Source organism: Hippichthys cyanospilos, chromosome 7 (genome assembly GCF_059441005.1).
Source record: "Hippichthys cyanospilos isolate Australia breed blue-spotted pipefish chromosome 7, RoL_Hcya_1.0, whole genome shotgun sequence".
NCBI classification, from domain to species: domain Eukaryota; kingdom Metazoa; phylum Chordata; class Actinopteri; order Syngnathiformes; family Syngnathidae; genus Hippichthys; species Hippichthys cyanospilos.
Window position 1 is genome coordinate 16,649,934 of NC_142375.1, and position 24,441 is coordinate 16,674,374.

General features: G+C 39.0%; 1 protein-coding gene across 1 annotated transcript; it reads left to right on the forward strand.

Moving 5' to 3' along the window:
- Window positions 1–416: 416 nt before the first annotated feature.
- On the forward strand, window positions 417–24,395 carry LOC148421310 (lysyl oxidase homolog 4-like). The gene is made up of 15 exons (XM_088420288.1): window positions 417–490; window positions 1,258–1,526; window positions 2,667–3,259; window positions 4,834–5,045; window positions 10,312–10,350; window positions 10,430–10,637; window positions 11,418–11,598; window positions 15,407–15,561; window positions 15,643–15,810; window positions 16,525–16,687; window positions 16,769–17,012; window positions 18,838–18,953; window positions 19,072–19,208; window positions 22,883–22,994; window positions 23,544–24,395. Exons 2-15 carry the CDS (start codon window positions 1,259–1,261, stop codon window positions 23,612–23,614), a joined length of 2,667 nt encoding a protein of 888 aa, XP_088276414.1. The 5' UTR covers window positions 417–490; window position 1,258; the 3' UTR covers window positions 23,615–24,395.
- Window positions 24,396–24,441: the final 46 nt, after the last annotated feature.

A 24,441-nucleotide genomic window follows, 5' to 3' on the forward strand; every position in this document is an offset into this window, starting at 1 on the left:
CACCTGAGTGATTTAGTGTAATTGAGGACCTGAAAGAAGCACATATAGGAGAGCGTGAGCAATGTACAAAAACATGAACTTGTATAAGTTAACAAACTCACGTGTACACAGATCATGTGACCCTTCTGAAAGTGTGTGTGTGTGTGTGTGTGTGTGTGGGGGGGGGGGGGGGGGGGGTTATACAATAAAATACACATAGAATAAGCTTAAAGAAGCACCAATAGTTGTATAACTGGAAAAATTTATACAGCATATTTGAATGTTTTGTCTGTAAGGCGTTTTGTAAATGAATCGATTAAACACGTGAGAAGTATAACGAGCAAAATTGAAGGGAGGGATGAAATTCTCCATCCGAGGGAGTGACAAAAATGGAAGAGGGAGGGAAATGTGGAGAATAGAGGGACAGAGGGAGCAAAAGTCATTGCTTTTTTCATCCGTTGCTCCCTCACTCCTTTCCTCCCAGTGACTCCAGGTTGAGAACAACAGATAGGTGAGTTCCTCATCACTCTTATTTTATTTTTTTTGTCAGGTGAGTTCCTCTTTATCCTACTTGCTCTTGCAAAGATTCATCTTTAGAGTTCATTTACAACATTGGAGCAGCAGGGGCTTTTGATTTTTTTTTTTAATAATATATATATATATATATATATATATATATATATATTTTTTTTTTTTTTAATCATAGTTTTCCTCCAGAAAATGTAATGATATAGGTATTAGTGGAGGTTACTTATGATTTTAGTAGTGAATTAGAAACAGATCCTACCCTGGTATAGCTCATCCTATATAACTATGAAAAAAAAAAGCTTTTCATAATCACTTCTAAAGATAACATAGGTGCTGTTGACAACATTTTCACGATGGTGTTTGTTTGCTTTTGTGTCTGCTGGCGGATTGCACGCAGCCAAACTAGAGGGTTTGTGGAAAGCCAACGTTTTCTTTGGCTGGATGGAGGGACTACTTTTAGCTCTGTTAGCCCTCTTAGCCCAAATGGTTCAGACTGTTTTTGAATCCGTTTCTCAACCTGCTCACGCTCCTTTGGATCACTCTCAGCGTCAATAAACATTCCAAATAAAACCATCTATAAACTCCGAATGCCACATTAGGGAGAGAGGAGTAATTTCTAATTATATGCTCTGTCAAAGGAAGGAATGTCAATAAGGCTTTGAATGATTTCAAGGAATTTTGCGGTGTTTCCATCTCGTTGCCCGTCATCGTCTAAAGTGAATGCTTGTCTTTCATCACTCCCTGTTGAAGGATGCTGTTCCTCAGCTCCCTATCCACCGTCTTCCTGCTGCTTCTTCTTTACCCCTCTGAGCTGCCTGCGCAAGAAGTGAAGGTGCGGCTTGCGGGTACAGGCCGCCGAGATGCCAACGAAGGCCGTCTGGAGGTGTTCCACAATGGCGTGTGGGGCACAGTGTGTGACGACCAGGTGGATCTCAACCTGGCTAATGTGGTGTGCAGACAGCTTGGCTTCCAAAACAGTCTTACCTGGGCGCACAGTAGCAAATTTGGTCAGGGACAAGGTATGTCCTGCCCAGTCTTGAGATATGGTTCCAATATAGTCCTGGGAGTCAGCCCAATCATTTGTGTCCCCTGTAGTAGACATTAGTTTTTGGTCTATATATTTTGACTTATTCAGGCTAATTTATGAAGTTCTATTGTGGTCAGGAGAGGGCGTCTTGAGGTGCTTTGTGCGCTCTCGCTAAGACTAGCCAGGGGGCCGTTTGCAGCCCGCCATCCACATTTTTGCTGCAGCATATGCTAAAAACATGTTTTTCACATGGCCCACAATGACATTTAAAAGTTCTAAAAAGGTTAAATGTTAGACACCGTTAGAAGTATGAAAAAAAAAAAACACACCTCATCACCTTTAACAGAATTCTTTGATGTAGAAATATTCTTTTTGGATAACACTATGTAGACAATATGTACAGTATTTGCTTGACTGATTAACTTTTACAGTTCAATAAGCTAAAGAAAAAAAATGAAATAAAAATACATGGCCCTTAAATCTTTCTACAGTATGTTTATACATGCGTCCATCAATGAAAAAAGTTTGGACATCCCTGTACTTAAGATTTGGAATCGATCGATACCAAGTAACTACCGCTGTCAATATCACCGATACCAATACCAAGTTTTAGGTTCATAAAACAGCCATGTAATTCAATTTGTCCTATTAATAACTTTTTTTTCACAAATTAAAGTTTCCTGTTAGGTTCTTAACCATGACATGATTGATAATATAAAGTTCTACAATTAGCTAGAATAATAATAACAAAATACAAATAAAGAAAAATGGGGAATCTGACAGATAATTGGATTTGTAATCAAAGCAGGACTAAACTCAGGCAAACCTAAAACTAGGATTCACAATATGTAAGAGTCAATAAACTGTGCTCCAAAATACTGAAAATAGAGATGATTACAGCTATAGCATGCATCCCATGAGCATGCGCTAAAAAAGGATCACGTGAGGGACCCATAATAGTAAATAAATAAATATAAAAGATGGATGCTAACCCGTTGGTCCTGATATGATACCAATATTGGTTTTAGTATCAACTTTAGGTCTCCTCCGCAACAGTGGACACAAATAAATGGGCTGGGTCTCAAGAGTATATAGTTAGTGTGTAACCTTCTCCCCACGCTCTGTTATCCAGGCCAGATTTGGTTGGACAATGTGAACTGCAGAGGCCATGAGCGCTCCATTGCAGAGTGCGGCTCCAATGGATGGGGAGTCCATGACTGTACCCATTCCGAGGACCTGGGGATCATTTGTAGCCCCGAAAGAAGGCCCGGCGCCTCTGGAGGGGAGAGCCCACCCCCCTCCAGACCTGAGCAAAGACAACCGAGACAGAGAACCCCCCAGCAGCCAGCTCCGGCACCGGCCTCATCTAATGTCCCCTCTCCTCTCAGTCGAGGCCACGAGATCGCACTCCACCGCAACCCGCCCTCCTCGCGCCGCAACAGGATCTCACCGCAGGAGAACGGCCATGAGATACAGATCCCACGAAGGTATAGAGGGCAGCAGGTATCATCATCTCAGCCGGCAGCCAGCACCACGCAAAGGCGGGAGGAGGAGACGCCGAGAAGAGGACCGCCTGCATCAAGGCGCCAGCCGGAGAGAGAGCCCGATAGGCAGACGTACCCCCCGCCCCAGCCTGAGAGGCAGCAACCGTATAGTGGAAACCATATCGAACCAGATCCTGTTTATCCAGATATGGGGCTGGAGACAGATACCCAATACATTCAGGTAAAACACATACACAGTATTTTACATTATAAAAATGTTGTATTCGGAGTGCCATGACATTTTACTAATGGGATCCATTACTGTTGATTGTACTTGAAAGCCACAAATGGATTACTAAAAGCAGTGGTTCTCAAATGGGGCTACATGCGACATTTCAGGGGGTACCTTACATTTTAACAATTTCTGCAGGTATAAGCAAATCCAATTTAACATTTTAAATTCTGTGACAAGGGCAGCTCGTTTTCTTTTCAAATTAAGAGCAAAGTAATTGGAACATGAAGCTACTTATTGCTAAATTGTGTTAGAATGACTTCTTTGCAACAGGTGGGTCAGAAATAAGCCCATTTTGGGTCAAAAAGGATTGATCCAAGATTTGGACAATGAAAATTGCAGAATTTACCCAATATTTGTGTCAATTTGACACAACTTTTTGGGTTGTTTTATACAAAATAACCAAATTATTGAGGTTGTCTGGTACAAAACGTATCATTTTTGGCATTATTTTGTTTGAAACGACCCAGAAAGGTGGGTAAAATTGACACAAATATTGGGTAATGCAGTGACAGGAGCAGTTATTTTTTTCTATTTAAATTAAATATGCTTATAAATTGTTTTAGACTGACCCATTTCAAAAATGTTCTATTATTTTATTTTGGTATATTTCATATATTCTAAAAACAGTTTGCTCAAAAAGAAACCATTTATGGGTCAAAAAAAACTTTGACTCAACTTTCTGAGTTGTTTTACACAAAACAACCCACATTTTTATATCTTTTGTGGTTGCTTTGTGCAAAACACAGAAAGTTGGGTCAATTTAACCCATATATTAGGTCGGTCCTTTTTGGACCCATAATTTTTAGAGGATATGAAATCTTTCAAAATATACAAAACAATCTAATTTTTCTACAAAATAACCAATTTTTTGCATCAAAATTGTAATTATTGGGTTGGTCCTTTTTCTGACAATTAATTGAGTTATTTTTGGCAAAAAAAAGTACATTTTTGTACCTAAGCATTGTCTTTCTGGACGCAATTGTCTGGCAAGGGGGAGTTACTGAATAAAATATGCAGAGAGATACCACCAGACAATGTAGTTGCAAGGTTTAACAAATGAGACACGGTTGTAGCCGCACTCTGTTTTACGTCTTTTTTTTTCCACCAAAAATGCTTCTTTGTCAAAATATGGCCACTTTTTGTGTCGTTCCATACAAAACAACCAAATTTTCGAGACTGTCTTGAACAAAACGACCTCATTTTGCAGTTGCTTTGTGCAAATCACAGAAAGTTAGGTCAAATTAACCCCAATATTAGGTCAGTCACTTTTGGACCCATAATTGGGTTATTTTTAACCCAACTGTTCTTCGATACACGCATGCAGCTGTGGCCAATTAGCCTCTGTAATTACGTGAGTAACTGGATTTGACAGTCACTTGTGTTGAATTTCTTTGAATGACACCATCCTGTTTTAGGGTGGATTATCCGAGACAAAAGCAGTTTCTAATTAAGAAGCTTTGTTGAGGATGAAAAAAAAAAAAAAAACTATGGAGCCTAACTCCAACTTTTCCCATTTCCAGAGTGGTGACAGTGTTCAGGTGGCCGAAGCCCGTCTCCGACCCGTCCTATCCGGCAGCCGCGGCGGTCTGGTGACGGAGGGCGTGCTGGAAGTGAAGCACGCTGGGAAATGGCGTCATGTGTGTAGTCACGGCTGGGACCTCAGCAGCAGCCGCGTCGTCTGCGGCACGTTGGGATTCCCTTCTGCCGAGGCGTTTGATCAAAACGCCTACAGGTGAGTGACTCAGGGTGACTCTGTGTGCGCGTGCGTGCGTGTGTGTGTGTGCGAGTGTATGTGTGTGAGCAGGCACGTGCACACACACACACACGCGCAGGCTATGAAAGGGATGGAAAAGTGTGGTCGTAGGCACTTCCTTTTGCGGACTAGTCGCTCCCATGCCTGAAACGCTGTTCCATCCTTCTCGGGGTTGGCGACCACAACTGCTACCGTTAGAACGACCACACTTGGCATGACTCGTCCGTTGCGGTATTAGCCAAAGCCAACTGTCCACCAAGACTGTCTGGCCCAATGGCTGACTGGGCTTCAATGCGGGCCTTGATAAGAATCCAAGGGAGTGTGTTCTTAACCCAGTCACTGCCGCTGACGGCTATTGACGTCAATTATCAATTTTGACCAAACTGATAGTCAATAAGTTCATGTCTGCCGCAGGATGTAAAAGAAAAAAATATTTGTATGATGTGTAGTTTACTATGTTTGGTAACTCTAAAAAGTAACTTAGTTACTTTGCTATAAAAAGTAACGTAATTAGATTACAAGTGACAAATTTTGCCACTTAATTGAAAGTGTGTTTTTAATAATAATGCTAAAAACAAAAGTTTGTTTTTAACAACTCAGCCAATCATAAAGACATCATTTCATTTTTGAGAGTCTATTCTATCCCAAGTATTTATATTTTAACTTATATAACTTTATATAACTTTCTTTTAAATAAAAAAAAGACTTTCCATAATAATACATTTTTAATCATTTCTAAATTGAAGACATTCTTACATTTCCCTATTTAATGTCGCGTGTTGTCATGGGAAAACTCAGTATTTACAATGTACACTGTTTATATGTTTAATTTAGTATGTTTATGTTTAGTTTTGTTTAGTTTATATGATCTTGGACTTATATATGATATTTTTTGCCTTGAGGCTATTCGCAACTACAAGTAATCGAATCTGAAAAGTCAAAAAGTGATCGACAAGCAAAATTATCTCGTGCAATCCCAAAGACGTATTTTTACATTTTTTTTAAATCACCGATTTGCAAACAGTCTAATCCATAAGTGAATTTGGTGCCTAACTCCTCCCCCCATCCTGCATAGAAAAGCATCTTACAAGACTTTTCATAAACCAAATCCATGTAGGCACACAAATACGCATGCCAATGCGCGCATGCAAACAGTCCTCTGTGTGGCTGCCCACAGAGGTCTTTTTCCAGCCTGGCTAGTCGCACAACGAGACTGACCGCTGGTCTGCAATGTGCCATCTGTCGCCAATAATTACCCCTTGTCCTCGCCCTGCACCGCAGCTTGCCAATAAGACACACGCTCAACTTGTCTAGCACCAATAGTAATAACTAGAAACAGCTCACTCTCTAATTACCGTCATCATAAGTAGGATAGAAAAAGGATGGACGGATCTCAAAGAACGTCTTTGCAGCTGATCCATCTAAAAGTATTTGTGGGTGATTCATTCTGACTGTGAAGGCACTGAATTTTCAGCCTCAGAAAAATGATGTTTTATGTTATCGTCAGAAAGACCATTAAAACCAAAACGATATGCTCGAAAATGGGTGTTGTAAATACCCCTTGGGGCACTTTTCAAGGAGAATGCGGCATTCGCCAATATGTACGTAGTTGCAAGATGTCAGGTCGCTCGGGAGGATGCGCCTAAAGTAACACTTTCTTGTAAAGCTAACTTTGTTTTGGACCAAACACAAATGAGTCTTGTGATGACTTTTGGTAAAGTTGGTCAACTTATTTGAGATCAATATTTGTTTGAGGCTATTTCTTAGATGTGTTTCACAGGCGCTGTGACAATGATTCTTCTGACACTCGGGATTTTGAGGGCTCATGACTCACTGAATAACATACAGACTGGATTTAACTTTGCCCTTGTGCAGCATTTTGGTCCAGTCCTTTGATTTTTACATCGCTGGCAATTCACATCAAAGGGAGAGCATTTAAAGGAGACACTAGGGAGCTGAAATTTCACCCACATGGTCACATGTTCATGTTCACATGGCACGACCACTTAGTTATCACTCAGTTATCAATTGTGGGTTTATTTCATGTCAATTTGCGGTGCTTTGATTCATTCACTGTCAGACATTTGACAGCGTTTTGACACTATCAAGAGTGGACTCTCAAACTGTGCTAATCTCATATACTATGTGGGACATTGATGACATCTACTGGCAATTGTGCATTAGTAATGTTGTTTCCCAAATTGAAATTTACAGTGGAGTAATATCAAACATCCTTCTGCCCATTGAAAATGTTTTTGACAAGTATACTCATCAATGGCAGTGAAAGAGTTTTAATTATAATCTAATTGTTCCTTTAATTCAGAAAGTTGAAATGATAGACCTTGCTGCTGTTGGCTGAGTTAGGTGGTTGTTGTGTTTCTTTTTTTTCTTGCACTGCTTCCAACAAATGGTGCTGCCCAGCAATTTCTTTCGGGTTCGCTTTCATCTTGTTTTGTGAAATATATGAAATTTAACATTATGGTTAAAAAAATAAATGCTTTGTGATTTTGCTCGGTGTGGTGCACGTGTGCATGGAGTCAGTCAGACCTGCCACCACTTGACACAGCCAATTGTTCCTTTCAGGCAGCTTCATGCTAGTGCTGCATAATAACAGGTTATTTCTTCTCGTTTGACGCTGAGCTGCTCTTTCCAATCTTGCTTTTGGAATTGTGCGGTCAGGCTTGCATAAAGGGGGGCCAGGCCTCTTCAATTTAAGAACCAGAAAACATTTTACTGCTGATGTTGCGTTTTTTTTTTTTCCTTTTCTTCCACTCTCGTACCTTACAAAGATAGCCACGCGGAATATATCTAGACATGAACCCAAAAAAAAGAGAGATTTGTTTGAGGTTTGGTGAATACTATTAAAAGTTCACAGAGACGCTTACATCACTCTCACACGACGTTGGGTAATGGTGTCGCTTTGGGCTTTAAAGGCTTTTTAAATAGGCGGCGACAGAGGGAAAGTTGATATGTACGTGCATATTTCCACGTCTGGTGTGTGTGAACCAACATGCTAGCGCTCGAGTCGACCACACAGCAGACACTGCCAAGCACAGCAGGCAATTATACAAGTGACTCTCACCTCCTCCTCCTTCCCACTAACCTCACCCTTCTGAATCCCATCGACTAACACCACCCCCTACTGCCTCAATTGTTGCTCAACTGCCAGGTTACGAAACATCTTCATCAGAATGCATAGGCTGACGCCACAAAATGTCATCTACATAAAGAGCTTGTAGCGAAAGTCAAGTCATTATTATGTATGGTAGGACTGGGTACGGATTCAGTGGAAGTCAATGGAAAAAAAATCGGTGCAATTTTCTTTGTATTTTCTTTGGCCTCAGTTAATGACCGATCATGGCTCACCCGTTATTGTCAAGAATATTTTAGTTGACAATGTATATTATTGAACACAACCTGATAAAAGCCACAATAATTTAAATCAATTCCATAGCAGTAAACTCATGACATTTATGAATTGATATCAGGCTATAATATGGAAAATCAATTGTACTTAATAAATAGTTGGTGGTGGTAGGTTTAGTTTTCTTTTTTTTTTTTTTTGCAAGTTTGAGCATACAAGCTTAGGTAAAATTCCTGGACCACCACTAGCACTAGTCACAGTAAAATGGTAAATTAGCACCAAAATACAAAACTAATTCAAAGAAATATTTGTAGTGTAACCAAACAGGCGCCTGCTCCTAGAGACATAACATTAACACTTTGGTGGTATTTGTCCATTTTTTGGACTTTAATTGTCCAAAGAGGGTTTAAATACTACTACTACTACTACTACTACTACTACTACTACTACTACTAATAATAATAATAATAATAATAATAATAATAATAATAATAATGATATATGGATAGCTGTTATGTCCCGGAATATTTTGAGTGATGAAGGTAAAAAATATTAAATTAAATATTATTTAAATATATATAAATATATAAATATATTTAAATATATAATATATAAATATATTATATTACCATAAAAAGAATTAATAAAAATATTACCTATGGTTAAATGAATTAATAAAAAAATAACAAATGTCAAAATTTACTGTATTTGCTGAGAAACCTTAGACAAATCACAATGACAGCATCGAATGCCCCTGATATGAAAATGCTTGTGTTTGCTGTAATGCTTTGTGTTACTGGCCAAATTAATAACGTCACAAATGTAATCACGGCATTACAACCGATAGTTGATTTTGCATAAATTGCAAAATGTCTGCCCATCCAATCCAGCCAATCAGATCTGTATAAAGTCTACTCTTAAATGAAATAACATGCCTGTTTTTAAAAACGGAGTAGGAATCCAAAAAAGCAGAAACCCCACACACGAAGATTGAAAACCATGCCAAGACCCAAACAAGCAAATACGATGTTCTACAATTATTTTTTTTCTATTTTTGCTGTGGCAGTCTTGTAGTTATACAGCACTCTTTATAACTTTGCTGAAACAACAAATCTTTGTTCTGGATGTGTCAGAGCAATCATGGCATCAAAGGAGTTTGTCTGCATGGCAATTCCTGATTTAGTAACCGTCACGAGCCATCTCCCACTTTAGTTTGCCCAATATTTACCTTTGCATCACTGGTCTAGTGGCGCAGGGAACTAACTCTTCCTCTGAAGGATACACTTGTTATATATCCTGGGTGTTCTGACTCACTGAATTCACAAAGGGTGTTCGTGAGGCTGCACCTGCTTGTGGTGGGGCTCGTGGATGCAAGCGGTCAACTTTAGTGTGAGTGTGCGTGACAAAATGACACTTTCCAGGCCCTCTCTGGCTTATGAAACCTTATATGTTTCCACTCGTTCTTTTTTTTTGACACATGACAGCTTCAGCCGGTGTGTATGTACAAGCGTTGGACACAAAATACGAGTTAAAATAGTTTAATATATGACATATTGGTTAGTGTGTGCTCATGTAAATGTAGTGCCTCGTGATGTATTCTTGTGTTCCCTCTACTATATAATTGGACTTCAAGATTGATGTAGCCTATTCATATTTGAACATTTTTAAATCCCACACAGATGTCCCAGACATACTTCTATAGACATAAACACCATGTATGACCAAACCAAAACTGCACAACAGGAAACATTTAGAGAGGAAATATTTTAGTTCTTCCACAAATACAGATGAATGCCTAAGTATGCTTGTATGAAATGAGGATGATTGAAAACAGTCAATTCAAGGGCCTTTGTGTATTTATTCGCTGCTGTTGTCTTTCAGGAAATTGTGGGACTCCAAACTCGCAGATCCATCATCCAGGTACACTCTATTCTTAAAAAAAAAAAAAAAGCACCACTTTCATGCCTGCCTGCAATTGATGTCAAATGTTTCTTCTCAGACTGAGGACACAAATCACCAAGAAGGCCTACTGGGTGGAGCGCGTGCAGTGTCAGGGAGTGGAGGTGTCCTTGTCCCAGTGCCAGGCCCAGCTGTCCCTCCGCAGAAGAGATGGTCCATGTGCTGGTGGCATGCATGCCGTCGTCCGCTGTGTCCCCGGAGCACAGTTTGCGCGTAACGGCCGAAGACAGGCAACACACTCAGTCTCGGTCAGTTTGGGGCTCCTTATTATTCAATTTGGACATATTTTTTTTTTCTAGATTTTTATAATAGAGTTGTAAAACTCTTTTTGACCACAGCCATTGGTTCACATTCTGTTTGTTCCATTTCATAGTTGTTCCTTAAATGGACACCATGAACAGATACACACATTTGCTTAAAAGGTGGATTGTCTCCTGGTGGCTAACAAAAAAAAAAGAAAAACCTGCAGATAAGCCACACTAGACTATAAGCTGCAGGTCTCAAATCATGAGAAAAAAGTTGTGGGGGCCTATTATCCAAAAAATACAGTAATACTCAAAAAATAATCTGCTTCCGTTTGGCACATAACTCACTTCAAGTTGGCATTGCCAGAGAAATAACATTCAACACTGTTTATCATTTATCATTATCGTAGATTTTATTTTCTGCATTGCATCATACCCAAAAATGTTTGTAATATTTGTATTTAAAACAGAAAGCGGTAGAGTGTTGACATGTGATGCAATTCAGGTCTTCACTATTGCCTTAAATGTGTGTATAGTTCATTTATTTGAAGTGCATTTGACAAGCATACCATCCAAGTTGACAGGGTCTTCTTTAAATGCAATCTTTTTTTGTCTTCGATTTAGCTTTGGGTAAAACCACAAAGAGGTTTTTGAGAGAAAATGTCAACAAACATTTAAGAAAAGAAGTGAACTTGAGAATCAAAATGGAAAGCTCAACATTCTAAAATTAAAAAAACATGTTTCAAAAGAGCAAATGTTTACCCATTCTGCTTTTCCTACCAGAGCAACGTGCGTCTAAAGGCGGGGCCCCGCCTTGGAGAGGGTCGCGTGGAGGTTCTGAAAGAGGGCAAATGGGGCACGGTGGCCGACCACTTGTGGGACATCACCGACGCAAGCGTTGTCTGCAGAGAGCTGGGCTTCGGAACGGCCAAGGAAGCCCTGACCAGGGCTCAGATGGGAGAGGGTAAGACCAAAAAAAAAAAAACTGCACACATTGTATCGCACCTCATTACGAAAGGTCGTAGCAATTAGTCTTCTGCTTTGTACTTGAAAAGCTATCCCCAGCTGACTCCGACAACCCTTCCCACTCACATTCACACCTAAATGGGTAAATTAGAGGCTCCAATAAAGCCAGCCTGCATGTTTTTGGACTGCGGGAGGAAAGAAGTGAGCAAAGCCAAAACTCAAGAATATTCCTTCTTTGATGCCACTGTGCTAATCAGTGTGCTGCGTGACTTTATTTTTAAAATCATCAAACCAAGACACAAGGTTTCTCAAGTCGTCTTCAAATAAATATCCCTTTTGACAAGAAATCTACAGTATATAAAACATTTTATTTAAAGTACTCTAATAATAACAACTTATTATAGCATCATGAACGTCACTGCGTCTGCATGGCACACATGCTCGGCTGTTGACACTATATTTGCCCATAATTTTCAAGTGGTTATGGTTAGGGCGTTAGGATGAGGGCATATTATTTTCATTCATTAATTTCAAGAGAAAGATTTAAGCCGTCCCAAAATATGTTGTTTTTCGACTAATTACAGCTCATTACTTTCTGACTACATTGACATCTGACTAAATTCCCATGAGAACAAGATGAGACTAAATGGCACTGTCTTTAACTCACACAATCCAAAAAATGTATCGTCGAGTGTGTGTGTGCGTTTTTTATGTTTTTTATTTTGTTGTCCAGACATTGAAGCCCAGGTACCTAATTAATATTTTCTTCTATTTTTTTTTTTCACAAGTGTTTGGCTAAAGAGGTGTCTAAAATGGCAAGAACTGAATGAAATAAGTATTAAAGTAATTGATTCCTTTATGAAAGTAAGTACAGTACCAGGAAATCTATGACTTTAAGTAGTTAACTCATTCAATCATTTATTAATTTATTTATTAATGTTAACTTTGTGTAACCAAGCACTTAAGTAATCAACTACTCTTGGTGCTGTAGTACTAATCAATTACTTGAGGCACCAACACAATAAAGTAATTAATTACCCTTGGTGCTGAAGTAGTAATAATCAATTACCTGATGTACTAACACAATAAAGTATTCAGTTATCTACGGTAGTTAAGTACCAAAGTAAATGATTACTTTATGTACAAATTAGAAATTAAAAATGCATGAAATTGCATATTAGTACTTCAAGTAATAAAATACACGAGTATTTAACTACCTAAGGTAATTCGTTAGTTTAGTACGTCAATTATTTTGTACCAGCCATTTTTAGACCCTTCTCTTGGCAAACACTTGAACAAATTTGAAAAAGGTATAAATACAGGGATTGGATATCTGGACTCTAAAAAAAAAAAAAAAAACACATCTTTGGAATTGAATACTTAAATGCGTGCTTTGAAAGCGCCTGCCAGTGAATTTAGAAAAACAGAATCCAAGCAGACAAATAAACTCTGACAAACGTTTTACAGCTGCATGTATCCGGGAAGCTGATGGTTGACTGCATCTACTCATGACCGGTTGTTTTTTTTTGGCCAGTAGAACACCTGAAGCTTGAAAAACGGGCACGCAGTACACACACATTCTCTTGGGATTGCTTCTGTTGCGGGCGGCGCTGAAAACCCTGCGAACAAAAACATTTTTTTCCAAACAAACGGGCCTCACTTTCACAAGCCGAGCAACTAACTTGCTACCCATTTTCCTCGCCGAGCTCCTGCTGCAATTAAGCTATTTCCTGCCATTATCTTTCCGGCCAAATGAGAACACGCAGCGGTATGATCCACAAGGGTGGCAGCATTTCCTTTTCTCCACTTGCCCTAATGAAGTAATTCATGGAAAGCTTTTAGGGTTCTTAAAGTAGGCGCTTTGCTTGTGTTATGTCTAAATAATGACGATGGTAAATGTCACGTTCTCCTCCCATGCGGGCTGAAATGTTTCTAGTCAAAGTTCAGGCCAATTTAGCCATATTGCACAAACACGGGAGAGTGGTCTGGGCCTTGCTAGAGTTCTGGGAGGGCTCATGGGTGGTGCACTTTCAGATGAGTGACCTGACTCAAGGCTTGATGACATCAGTGGCTATTTGTGTGAAAAAATATAGGGCTAAATAAAACGTTGGCCTCACACACCTTCGCAGACTTCAGCAAGTTCAAAGATTTTTGGCTGAGGCTTGATTTGGACAAAAGGCGCTCTCATAGACTTGCTGCATGAGCAGCATCAGAGTTCTGAGTGTGAATCGCGAAACATATCTGTATAGCGCCGATGTTTTTCCACTTTATTTTGCCGTGGATTGGTGGAATGCTATTCTGATGTTGAACCTTCTGAGATCCAGCTTATTCATTTGTGTCCACTGTTGTGTCCATTTTGTCTCAGGAAAAGAGCAAAGTTCAGTGCGTCCCATCCAAACACATAAGGCGTATTTGGAAGTGTGCGGGATGTCCTCACGTGAACACACTAGGACGTAGTAGGATAGCTAGCATGAGTCAAATGATATAGTCCAAAAACAAATGTCCACTACAGTGGACACAAATAAATAGGCTGGGTCTCCGAAGGACACAGCCTGTTGCTCAGACTGAGCCGATGAATTGTTTTAACATAACAAGACGAATGTTGGTAAAACTATTTGTAGGTCTGGGCTAATGTTGTTTCCAGAAAACTGTCATCAAAATAGATTTATAGTGTTATTGAAAGCAGCTCCTTCTCATACACTCTAAAAACAGGTGGGTGAAAAAAAAAAAGCCCAATTGTGGGCCGAAAAGGACCCACCCAATGTCAGTTTGACCCAAATTTTTGTGTGTGTGTGTTTTTTTTTTTTTTTTAAACAAAACAACCCAATTTTTTAGGTTGCAATGTGCACCAACTTACCAATTTTGGGGGTTCTTTTGTGCAAAACAACGTGGAGAGTTGGATCAAATTGAACCAAATATAGGGTCGGTCCTTTTCTGATGCATAATTGGGCTATTTTTGACTCGACTATTTTTAAAATGAATGCATACTATTGGAACAATAAAGAAAATATAGCAATCAAACGTTCCAGTGTAATAGATTATGTGTTATAATCTAATCAGCAATTTTGCACATTCCCAATTTTTTTTATATACATTTCTGCTTTTTTTTTTCATTGTCAAAATGGTTGGTACAAAAATAACCAAATCTGGGTAAAAAAGGACTAATCTGTGGGTCAGGTTAGACCTACTTTTTATGGAGTTGTTGTAAAAACAAAAAAAACAATGAAAATTGGGTTGTTTTATTCCAAACCGTCTGGATTAACCTTTACCGTTGGATCAAATGATTGGTCAAAAAAAGGACTGACACAATGTTTTCTTTTTTCAACCCCCAAATTGGGGGTTTTAAATAAAACAACCCATAAAATTGTGTCAGAATGACCCAAACATTGGGTCGGTCCTTTGGCCCATAACTGGGTTATTTTTGACCTAGCTGTTTTTAGAGTGAATTGTGAAGAGTAGACTCACATTCACATCTATGGGCAACTTTGAGTTATCAAATAACCTACACTCTAAAAATATTTGGGTGAAAATAACCCAATTCTGGGTGGGACGAATCTCAACCTTCACTTGGGTTAGTTCAACCCAATCCTCTGGGTTTTTAAATTCTCCCGAGATGTTGGGTGAAAATAATAACGTAAAGCAACTAAAAATGTTTGGTTACTCAGTGGGTTACTCATTTGACCCAACCTCTTGGATTAGCCATTTCACCTGTACACAATAACGCGATTTTTATTTTAATTTATTTTGGTTCCAACAGTTTTTTGAGTGTTCCTAAACTAACAATTCATGTTATTTGGCCATCCTAGGTTCAGGTCCCATCCACATGAACAGCGTTCAGTGCACAGGCAGGGAAAGGTCCCTAACTGAGTGTCAATCCAAAGGGGTTCCCCTTTACACCATCAAACACAACCAGGACGCATCAGTTCGCTGCAATGTCCCCAACACCGGAATGCAAACCACCGTGAGAGACACACGTCCACCAGTTCTACACTCCAATCTCTGGTGGCGTTCAGTCATACAAAACAAACTCTTTTTCCTCCAGGTGAGACTTGCCGGAGGCAGAGACAGATCCGAGGGTCGCGTGGAGGTCCTGATAGAAGCGGGAGGAGTCAAGCGCTGGGGCTCGGTCTGCAGCGAGAACTGGGGAATCAACGAGGCCATGGTGGTGTGCCGACAGCTTGGTTTGGGTTTCGCCTCCAGAGCTCATCAGGTGATCAGCGTTATCAATATTCATGACAATATCCTATTTCGCCCTTTGCGTTACTCCTTTTCTTGGCCTTTCTCCTTTGTACTGTCACATTTGACTTCCCTCCGGGCTGCTGTTTGTGTGTCTGTGCTGTGTTATTACCGAGGCCTGAGGTAATTATAGGCTTCCCGAAGGTCCACTTCAGGCGCTCTGAAAATAAAAGAGGGAAAGCAAGGCAAAAAGAAATCGGCAGAAATTCTCAGGGAAAACAAGATGAAAATAGGCCTGTTCATGGAAAGGACAGAGTGGTTGCCTTGGGGCATTTAAAAGGCGCATTTAAACTGTGAAAAACAGTGTAAAATGTGATAATATGTCCTGATAGATTCTATTAAAAAGAAGGCTTGAAGTCTTAAAAGAGAGGCAGCTGTCTTTGGTTTTTAAAGGGCAAGTCAAGTCAAAAATACTAAAAAAATTAAATAAAAAGTACTTGGGCGGGCAGTTTGTCAATAGCTGTCGATTGAAAACAACATCACAGTTGTTCAGTGTTCGGGTAACGACCAATCATGTTTTAGCTTGTTAACGTCACATGTCAAAAATCAGCAAACAGGTGAGCCGTGATTGGTTGTAGGTAGTAAAATGGCCGTCCTGTGAGTAGCAAAATCCGTCAAAAATCCGGCAAAATTTTTCCCCTTTAAGCATTCAACTGTGCAAAAACGCTCCTTTCCAATGTGTATACAGGAGACTTGGTACTGGGCGAGCTCCAGCGATGCTCGTGAAGTCCTCTTGAGTGGAAGTCATTGTGTGGGCTCTGAGCTGTCCATCCAGCAGTGTCGCAAAAACACACACGTCTACTGTCCAAGAGGTGGCGAAGGCCGAGCCGCTGGAGTCACCTGCGTGGAGAGTGAGCAAAAATCACACTTTTTTTTTTTTTTTCAAATATCTGGACTGTAATGACATGCAACTCCCACTTGTCCCCTTCCAGGCGCTCCCGACCTGGTGGTGGATGCCCAGTTGCTGCAGGAGTCGTCTTATCTGGAGGACAGGCCTCTTCACTTGCTGACCTGTGCCAATGAGGAGAACTGCCTCTCCTCTTCAGCCGCCAGGATGAACTGGCCTTACGGACACCGCAGACTGCTGAGGTTTTCCTCTCGTATCATGAATAATGGCCGTGCTGATTTCCAACCCCGGGCCTCAAGGGAAAACTGGATTTGGCATCAGTGTCACAGGTACGAGCCCATTACAATCCCTCAACCCTCAAACTTTTACCAGTACCTCCTAACAAGATTTTGTATCTGGCCCTAAAGTGTAATGATGCTATTTTTATCCGCCCTAATGTGATCCTTTAAAACATCATGAGCTCACAACATTGCATACACTCTAAAAACAGGTGTATTAAAAGTATACAATTCAGGTCAAAAAGGACTGACTTGGGTCAATTTGACACAATTTTTGTCCTTTTTTTGACCCAGAAATTTCTAGAGTGCATGTTTGGGTTTATAAATTGTATCTCAAGCAGGAGATATTTGTGAAAATTCGACATGAATTAGAGAATGTCTAAAAATTGATGGGTCAAAAATATTTTAGAAAGATGGACCAACCTGCTACTTGGATGTGTTTGACCCAACAATTGGGTTGTTTTGTAGCAAAACATTGTTGTTATTTTGTTTTCTTGTGGGTTTTTTGTACAGAACAATCATAAACATGGGATTGTTTTCATACAAAACAATCTAATTTTATACAAAACAGTACAACCAACAAAGTGGAGTCAGCTAGTCCCAATAGTGAATTTTTCACTTTCTCACCCATTTTTTTTTAACCCAACTATATTTACTAAGCAGGTTTGGGGTTTATGAATTGGATTTCATGCAGGAGATGTATGTAAAAATTAGACATAAAATGGAGAAGGTTTACCCTTGAAACAGAAGTGAAAATATTGATGTTAATAACAAAATATTAAGTAAAATACCCTTAAAAATGTTTTTTTTTTTTTTTTTTTTTAATGGCTCAACCAGCCGCTTTGGCCTATTTGACCCTACATGGGATTGTTTTGTATCAAAACACTCCAATGTTTTGGATTGTTTTGTCCCAAAAAAATGTGTTATTTTGTACAAAATATGTAAAGTTGAATATGTCCCTTTCTGACCCATATTGTGTTTTTTTTTTTAACCCCAACTAATTTTGAATAAAACATGGGCCTAAAAATTGCAATTTCAGGTGACATGTGTGATAATTAGGCATTAATTGTAAAAGTTATGCCTTATAATTGCTGGGTAAAAAAACAAGAAATTTTGTTTTGACTCAACATTTTTTTACATCTACTCAGTGCATTTGGATCTTGATGACTTTATTGTCTACAACCATCTGACAAAACAGAATTAAATAAGTTCAATGCAACAGTTTCTTTCAATGATTAAGTGAGTCGATTCCAATTTTCACCAAAAATGGTCCATTTTTGACCCAGCACGTTAAAGAGTGTAGCAAGATTGATAAAAGAAAAATCACCTGAACAGTTACTGTTAGAGTCCCACAAGTATTTGTATTGTGAATAACATGCAAATAAATTGTTTTTATGCAAAAAAGAACAATCTGAGGTCCACCATCTTCCTCATTGATTATCTGATAGTTAATATCAGCGCTAAGCCTGACCTCAGAGCAGCTTGACTTCAGTTGCTGAGGTTTTATGTTCTAAAACAAAAAAGGCAGAACTCCCAGTTTCTTCCAGCCTCAATCACTACCTCCCCAAGCAGCCAGCACATTGGCTTTGGTTTCCCACTTTTGCTTTTGTGCCTTTTGCGGGAACGCTTCTATAACGAGAGACGGAGCGACAGCAAACAGATAAACAAGCCACCGTGTGACGCTTTTGTAGCTGCACAACAGGATGTGTATCCCTCCTATGGTATATTTAGAATTTGAAATTCCAAAGGCCAAATGAAATCCTACGTTAAATGTTGAGAAAGGATGTGTTGCTCCAGACAAAAGAAAAGAATGCGCAAGAAGCGAATTGCGTAACATAACACTATACTGTAGTTACGGTCCTCTCCCATTTCTCAGGCACTACCACAGCATTGAGGTGTTTACCCATTACGATCTCCTGACACTCAATGGAACCAGGGTGGCTGAGGGTCACAAGGCCAGCTTCTGTCTGGAGGACACCTACTGCCCCGATGGTCAGAAAATTTCACGTTTCAAACGTTGTCAGTCATTTGGAAATGCATCACGTTAAAACTACCCAACAGTGTTGACTGTAGAGGGCGCCCATACTATGATGTTCACTTTGACTTGCAGGTCTCCATAAGCGGTATTCCTGCTATAACATGGGACAGCAAGGCATCTCAATTGGCTGCTGGGATACTTACCGCCATGACATTGACTGCCAGTGGATTGACATCACGGACGTGCGACCCGGTGAATATGTCTTCCAGGTGACGATGCATTTTTTTTTATTGAAAAATGCCTTGAAGTTTTTACATGCACAGTAAGCTGCACTTTTAGTTTGGGATTTTGTCCGTACACGTCTTTCACTCTGGAGTTGTTGTTGGGCCACGGCTCACGGTCAGACACACACATACACGTCAAACTCAATCTGACCAAGACACGCCTCTTAAAGGCACGTGCATGTCTATAGACACGTTTTTTTTTTCTAATTTATGTTTGCATTTTCCCCCTTTATGTTTTGCAATATGTTTAAAATTGTCAACCTCATTCAATCTCGAAGACATGTGTTTCAGATTTTTAAGGGTCCAGATTGAACCAAGTTACTTTTTTCTTTTTCTTCTTTTTGCAAGTGTTCTAAAAGGAGGTTTTAAAAATGGCTTTCTAAATGAGGTAATAAGGTAATAAAATAATCAATATTCATTTCAATAAGTAAGTATTGAAGTGAGTGATTAAGTATTGAAGTAATATTAATTTTAGCAATAATTATTTTTAAAAAAGTAAAAATATGTCTGTGAAATAACTAGAACTAAAACGGAGATAAAAACAAGATCAAATCAAAAGGAGTGTTGAAAAAATTTTAACTATCCATTCATCCATTTTCTATCGCTGCTTATCCTCACTTAAATAAAATTTACATCCATAAAACTAACCAAAACTATATTGTAATGATTTTGAAAATATCATTTTGGGTTTGTCACGATGTATTCATTTCATACATGGGTTTTCATTCTTTATTTGAATTGATGTTTTTTTTTTTTTTTCAGTAATACTGTACAGCTTTAAAACAGCTGTTTGGGGATTGTTATTCAATTTGTTATGCAATACTTAGAGAATTTATTTTAATTTTGCAATTCACAATTGCTCCATACAGCTATAAAATCATAACTAATGTTAAATCCAATTTTAAAAATAGACTAAAAAACTAATATTAAAAAACATTAAAAACAACAAACCCACTCTAAATGAATTTAAAAACACACTCAAAATAAAGCTAAATATGATGAAAAATCTAAAACTGTTATGTGGTGCAAAAGTCAATTTTTTTTCAAAATTCTTGTAATGAGACTGAGCAGTGTTGGTGTTTTTATTAACGTTTCCAGTTTAATGATCAAAGCAGCCGATTACCACAAATAAATCCACAGTTGATGTCAATTGACAACGATGGCACTCCTTGGTGTTTGACGTCTTTTCACATCAATGGCGCTCAAAGTGTTAACGTCATCCGTTGATGTAGCGGATTTGCACTTTTGCAGTTGGGTAACCCACGATAAACTTCAAGTGTGATTGTGTGTGAATAATTTATCGTCCATCCACAGTGTATGTTTTAGTTCTGTCTTTGAGTAGTCATCAGTGTGTCCAGCTGGGATCGACTCCAGCTTCCCTTCGAACTTCAACGCTATAAACCGTATAGAAAAAAGATGAATGAAAGTTCACCCATCTGGCCAATACACCCAAAATGAGTGCCAAGTTGCAAAATAAAACAGAAAAGCAAGAAGTTAAAAATCTGCAAGCGCATGTGGGATAAAAGCGATAACCAACTGTAATTGTAGCAAAGTGGCTCTTGGCTGCGCATTCAGCCATTCAGGTGCACCATATGCATGCTGTTCTAGGGTGTGTGTGTACTTAAGGCGAGTACATTTAATGTGGCTTTATATAGAAAGTAGACCTGCTATTAGTGAGAGAGTGGAGTTTGTTGGCCAGCGAGTAAACTCTCAGCATTATTTTTTTTTTTTTTATGTTGAAGTTGCTTGGTCTTGTCCGCTCCTAAACTGCTTCGCTGACCTATTCATCTGTTCTCCCGCTCTGTTATTTGTTCTATTTTTGCCTGCAAGCTAAGTGGCACCACATAGATGATGCGTACGCTTTCTAATTAGTTTTCAAGTGTTTGCATTATCAGAGATGCTTTCATCAGACGTGCATGCGACCTTCAGCCTGGCACGCACGTGGCATCAAAGCACGTACTGTACAAATGTAAAAGTAGACGTTTATGATTATGTGACCCGGCAGCTGGCCATGAATTTCATAAGGAAGGGAGAGCTGGGGGGAGCAGCAGATGCTTGCTCAGGCTTCTTCCACCGGCTGGGTGTGGACTTTACCGAGAATGGCAGCCCTTTTTAGGACCATTTGTGCGAAGCCATGAGTCACGTTGATGTAGCCCAGTGCCTCTCTTATTATTTTTTGCAAACGTTTTGAACGCCTCCTTCCGCTGTGTTGACTAAAAATAAGATCAATATCTAAGAAAATTGTACAAATATACCTAAAATCATTACCTTTTTAACGTAAACCTTCAACAAATGTAAACTTTACTCTTTACAGTGTTTATACAGGTTACAGGTTAGTCTGAAATAGAAAAAAATAACTTGCTGCATCAAAGTGCCTGAAATAAAACAATGTTTCAATCCTTTTTAAAACTACAAATATTTTGGACCAACTGAACCGTTTGTTGCTGGTAAACAAAAATTAAATCCATATATAATAATAAATGTAAATTGATCCTGAACATGAATTGATTTGAAACATTTTAACCTGAAGAAATACACTGAAAAAAAATGGAGACAGAAATTTAAAAAGTTTGTAACCCCCCCCTGGCCGACTGAACCTGATGACAGTGATCCCTCATTTAATTGCAGGGGTTAAGTTCTTGAAAAAATACCTGTGATAATCTGCATTTGGCTTTTTTCCTTTGTTCAATTTTAAAAATACATCAAATTTATACTTTTGTTGTCTGATCTGACTCGGGGGAAATGTATCCAGAAAAATAGCTCGGTGAATCTGCAATACATATGGTCATGTAGTAGTTACTGATTTCTTTTTACAGTGAATAAATTTGCAAGAAAATAGTGATGTAAACCTGAAAAATACAGTCATAAATGAAAATCCGTGATGTAGCGAGGGAACACCGTAATGTTCAAACTCAGTAGTCTATACCGAGTCCAAGAGTGACAACTTCCACTGGTGTCTGAAATAGACTCTTTTTACATTGACATAATAAAACTTCATTGAACTTAATTGAAAAAAAAGGGTGCTAATATCCTTAGATGTCTTGGATGACTCATTTTGTCTAAACCAAATCAAAAGAATCATACTTATGAGTGAGGTTATGTATGTAGGTTATATATCCATCACCTTCAGGGCATTAAAAGTCGGTTTTTATAATATGACAGTATGTGGTCACATTATCTGTTTGATGTGTGCGTGGGGAACATTAATTTACAGTATGCGCTTTGCTCATATAGCAGCAGGCAGCGCAGACTGGGTGGAAAACATCGTCGTGGCAACCAAGCATGGCTACAGTCTAATGACAGGCTGCAACTTGAATCAAACCAAAACTGTCATCTGAATCCCTCGGCTGTTTTTGTACGCCGCACAGAGATAACAGTGGAAAGTGATGTCATTCATTTCTTTAACCCCCAATTTGAGCTATTTCGAAAAAGAGAGAACAATAATCCTGCGCCTCTTCACGGAAAGCCGCCTGTTTCCTAAAAGTACTTGTATCTCCTGTCGCACCATTAAAAAGATCCTTGGGCTTAGTCTCAACAGAAACGCACTTTAGGGGGGGTCAACTTTATTACTGTATAGTAAAGTTACCAAAAGATTGAGAGTGAAAGACACACACACTGCCTGCAAATATTTATGGATGTATTCTCTCTTTTATTTACAGGTGGAGGTCAACCCATCTTTGGACATGGCCGAATCTGATTTCAAGAACAACGTGATCCGCTGTCGGTGTAAATATGATGGAGCGCGCGCCTACATGTTTGGATGCCATGCAGGTAGAGTTTAAAAACAAGAGATGAGATGGAATGAGACACTGGGGGTGGGATGAATGGAATGAATAGGAAGGGGTGGTGAGGGAGTGCATTTTCAAAAATGAGGATTTTTTTATGAGAAATATGATGCAAAACAATCTGGAATTAAAAATGAGATGGGATTGGTGATAAAATGAGACTGAGATAAAAATGGGGATGAGATGGATATGGCTGATGAGATTAAACGAGATGAGAATTATTTTGCCATTGGAGGATCTGAAATTGAAGATGATATGAAACGGCTTTAGATGAGGTTGAGGATGGGATGGGATGAAATGAAGGACAAAATGAGATTTAGGATAAAACGAGATAGAAGATGTGATGATTCGGGCAGATGATGGAGGTGGTCATTTTAGATGAGATGAAAATGAAAATGAGACAAGATTGACGGTGAGGTCATATTGAGTGGGGGATTGAAGATGAGATTAAATTCAAGATGAGACTGAGCATGATATTATATTGGAGGGTATGATGCAATATCTTCTCCATCTGCTTTTGTGTAATCCCCTTCAGGTGACGCTTACAGCGCCGATATCGAGGACTTGTTTGACCACCAGCGTCAGATCACCAACAACTTCCTGTGAATGGATGATCACACCGCTATAGAGACAGAAGACCCATTCAACTCCTCTGTACACCTCAACACAGCAAGACAGAGAGGTTGAGAGGCAAAAAAAATCATAAATGAGAGGAAGAAGGCGATTTTGAAAGGAAAAGAATTTTAGTATTTGGAAACAGTCCGTCAGAGGCAGTTCTAGTCATGATGATTAAAGGAGAAATGTTTAGAAGTATAAAAAAAGGAAAGCACACAACATTGAAATTGTCCACCAATTTGCATTTTCCTTTTCAAATGATGTGGATGACTGTTTTCAATAAATAAATAATTGTAAAGACTAAATCACGACGAGTACGAAAAGACACGAGGGCACCACATTGACACAGGTAACATCTGTCAGCTTGCATTCACTTTCTAATTGCAAAAGCATTTTATATTGTTACAGCTGTGTGCTTTTTGGTTTTGAAATGAGAATCAACCATTTTTTAAACTCCATGGTGCTATTTTGCCTTATTTGAATAAATATTGTAATGTATTGCACATGTATTGTCATGTACAGTTTTATATTACCTCTCTGGAACAATGTTAGGTCTCTAATTTATGCAGATTTTATTGTACTTTTGAGTTGGCATTGTCCGTGTGTGGCTGTGTTTTGTATTGTTAATTTTATTATGAGAGATCATTTACTTGTTTGTTCTTCACCTGTTCAACAGTGCTAACACCGAATGAGACCTGGAGGCACCGCAGTAATGCGCCTTAAACATTACTTAAATGGTAGAGCAAGAATAAACATCAGAATGACAAACATGCTTATTTAAGGAATGGTTATTTTGCCTGCAGATTTTGCACAATAAA

Excerpts from the sequence above, each read along its gene's own strand:
- LOC148421310 (XM_088420288.1), top strand. The coding sequence starts at position 1,259 with ATGCTGTTCCTCAGCTCCCTATCCACCGTCTTCCTGCTGCTTCTTCTT. Across the intron at positions 5,046-10,311 it reads TTTGATCAAAACGCCTACAG|GAAATTGTGGGACTCCAAAC; the intron begins GTGAGTGACTCA and ends GTTGTCTTTCAG. Across the intron at positions 15,811-16,524 it reads TCGCCTCCAGAGCTCATCAG|GAGACTTGGTACTGGGCGAG; the intron begins GTGATCAGCGTT and ends ATGTGTATACAG.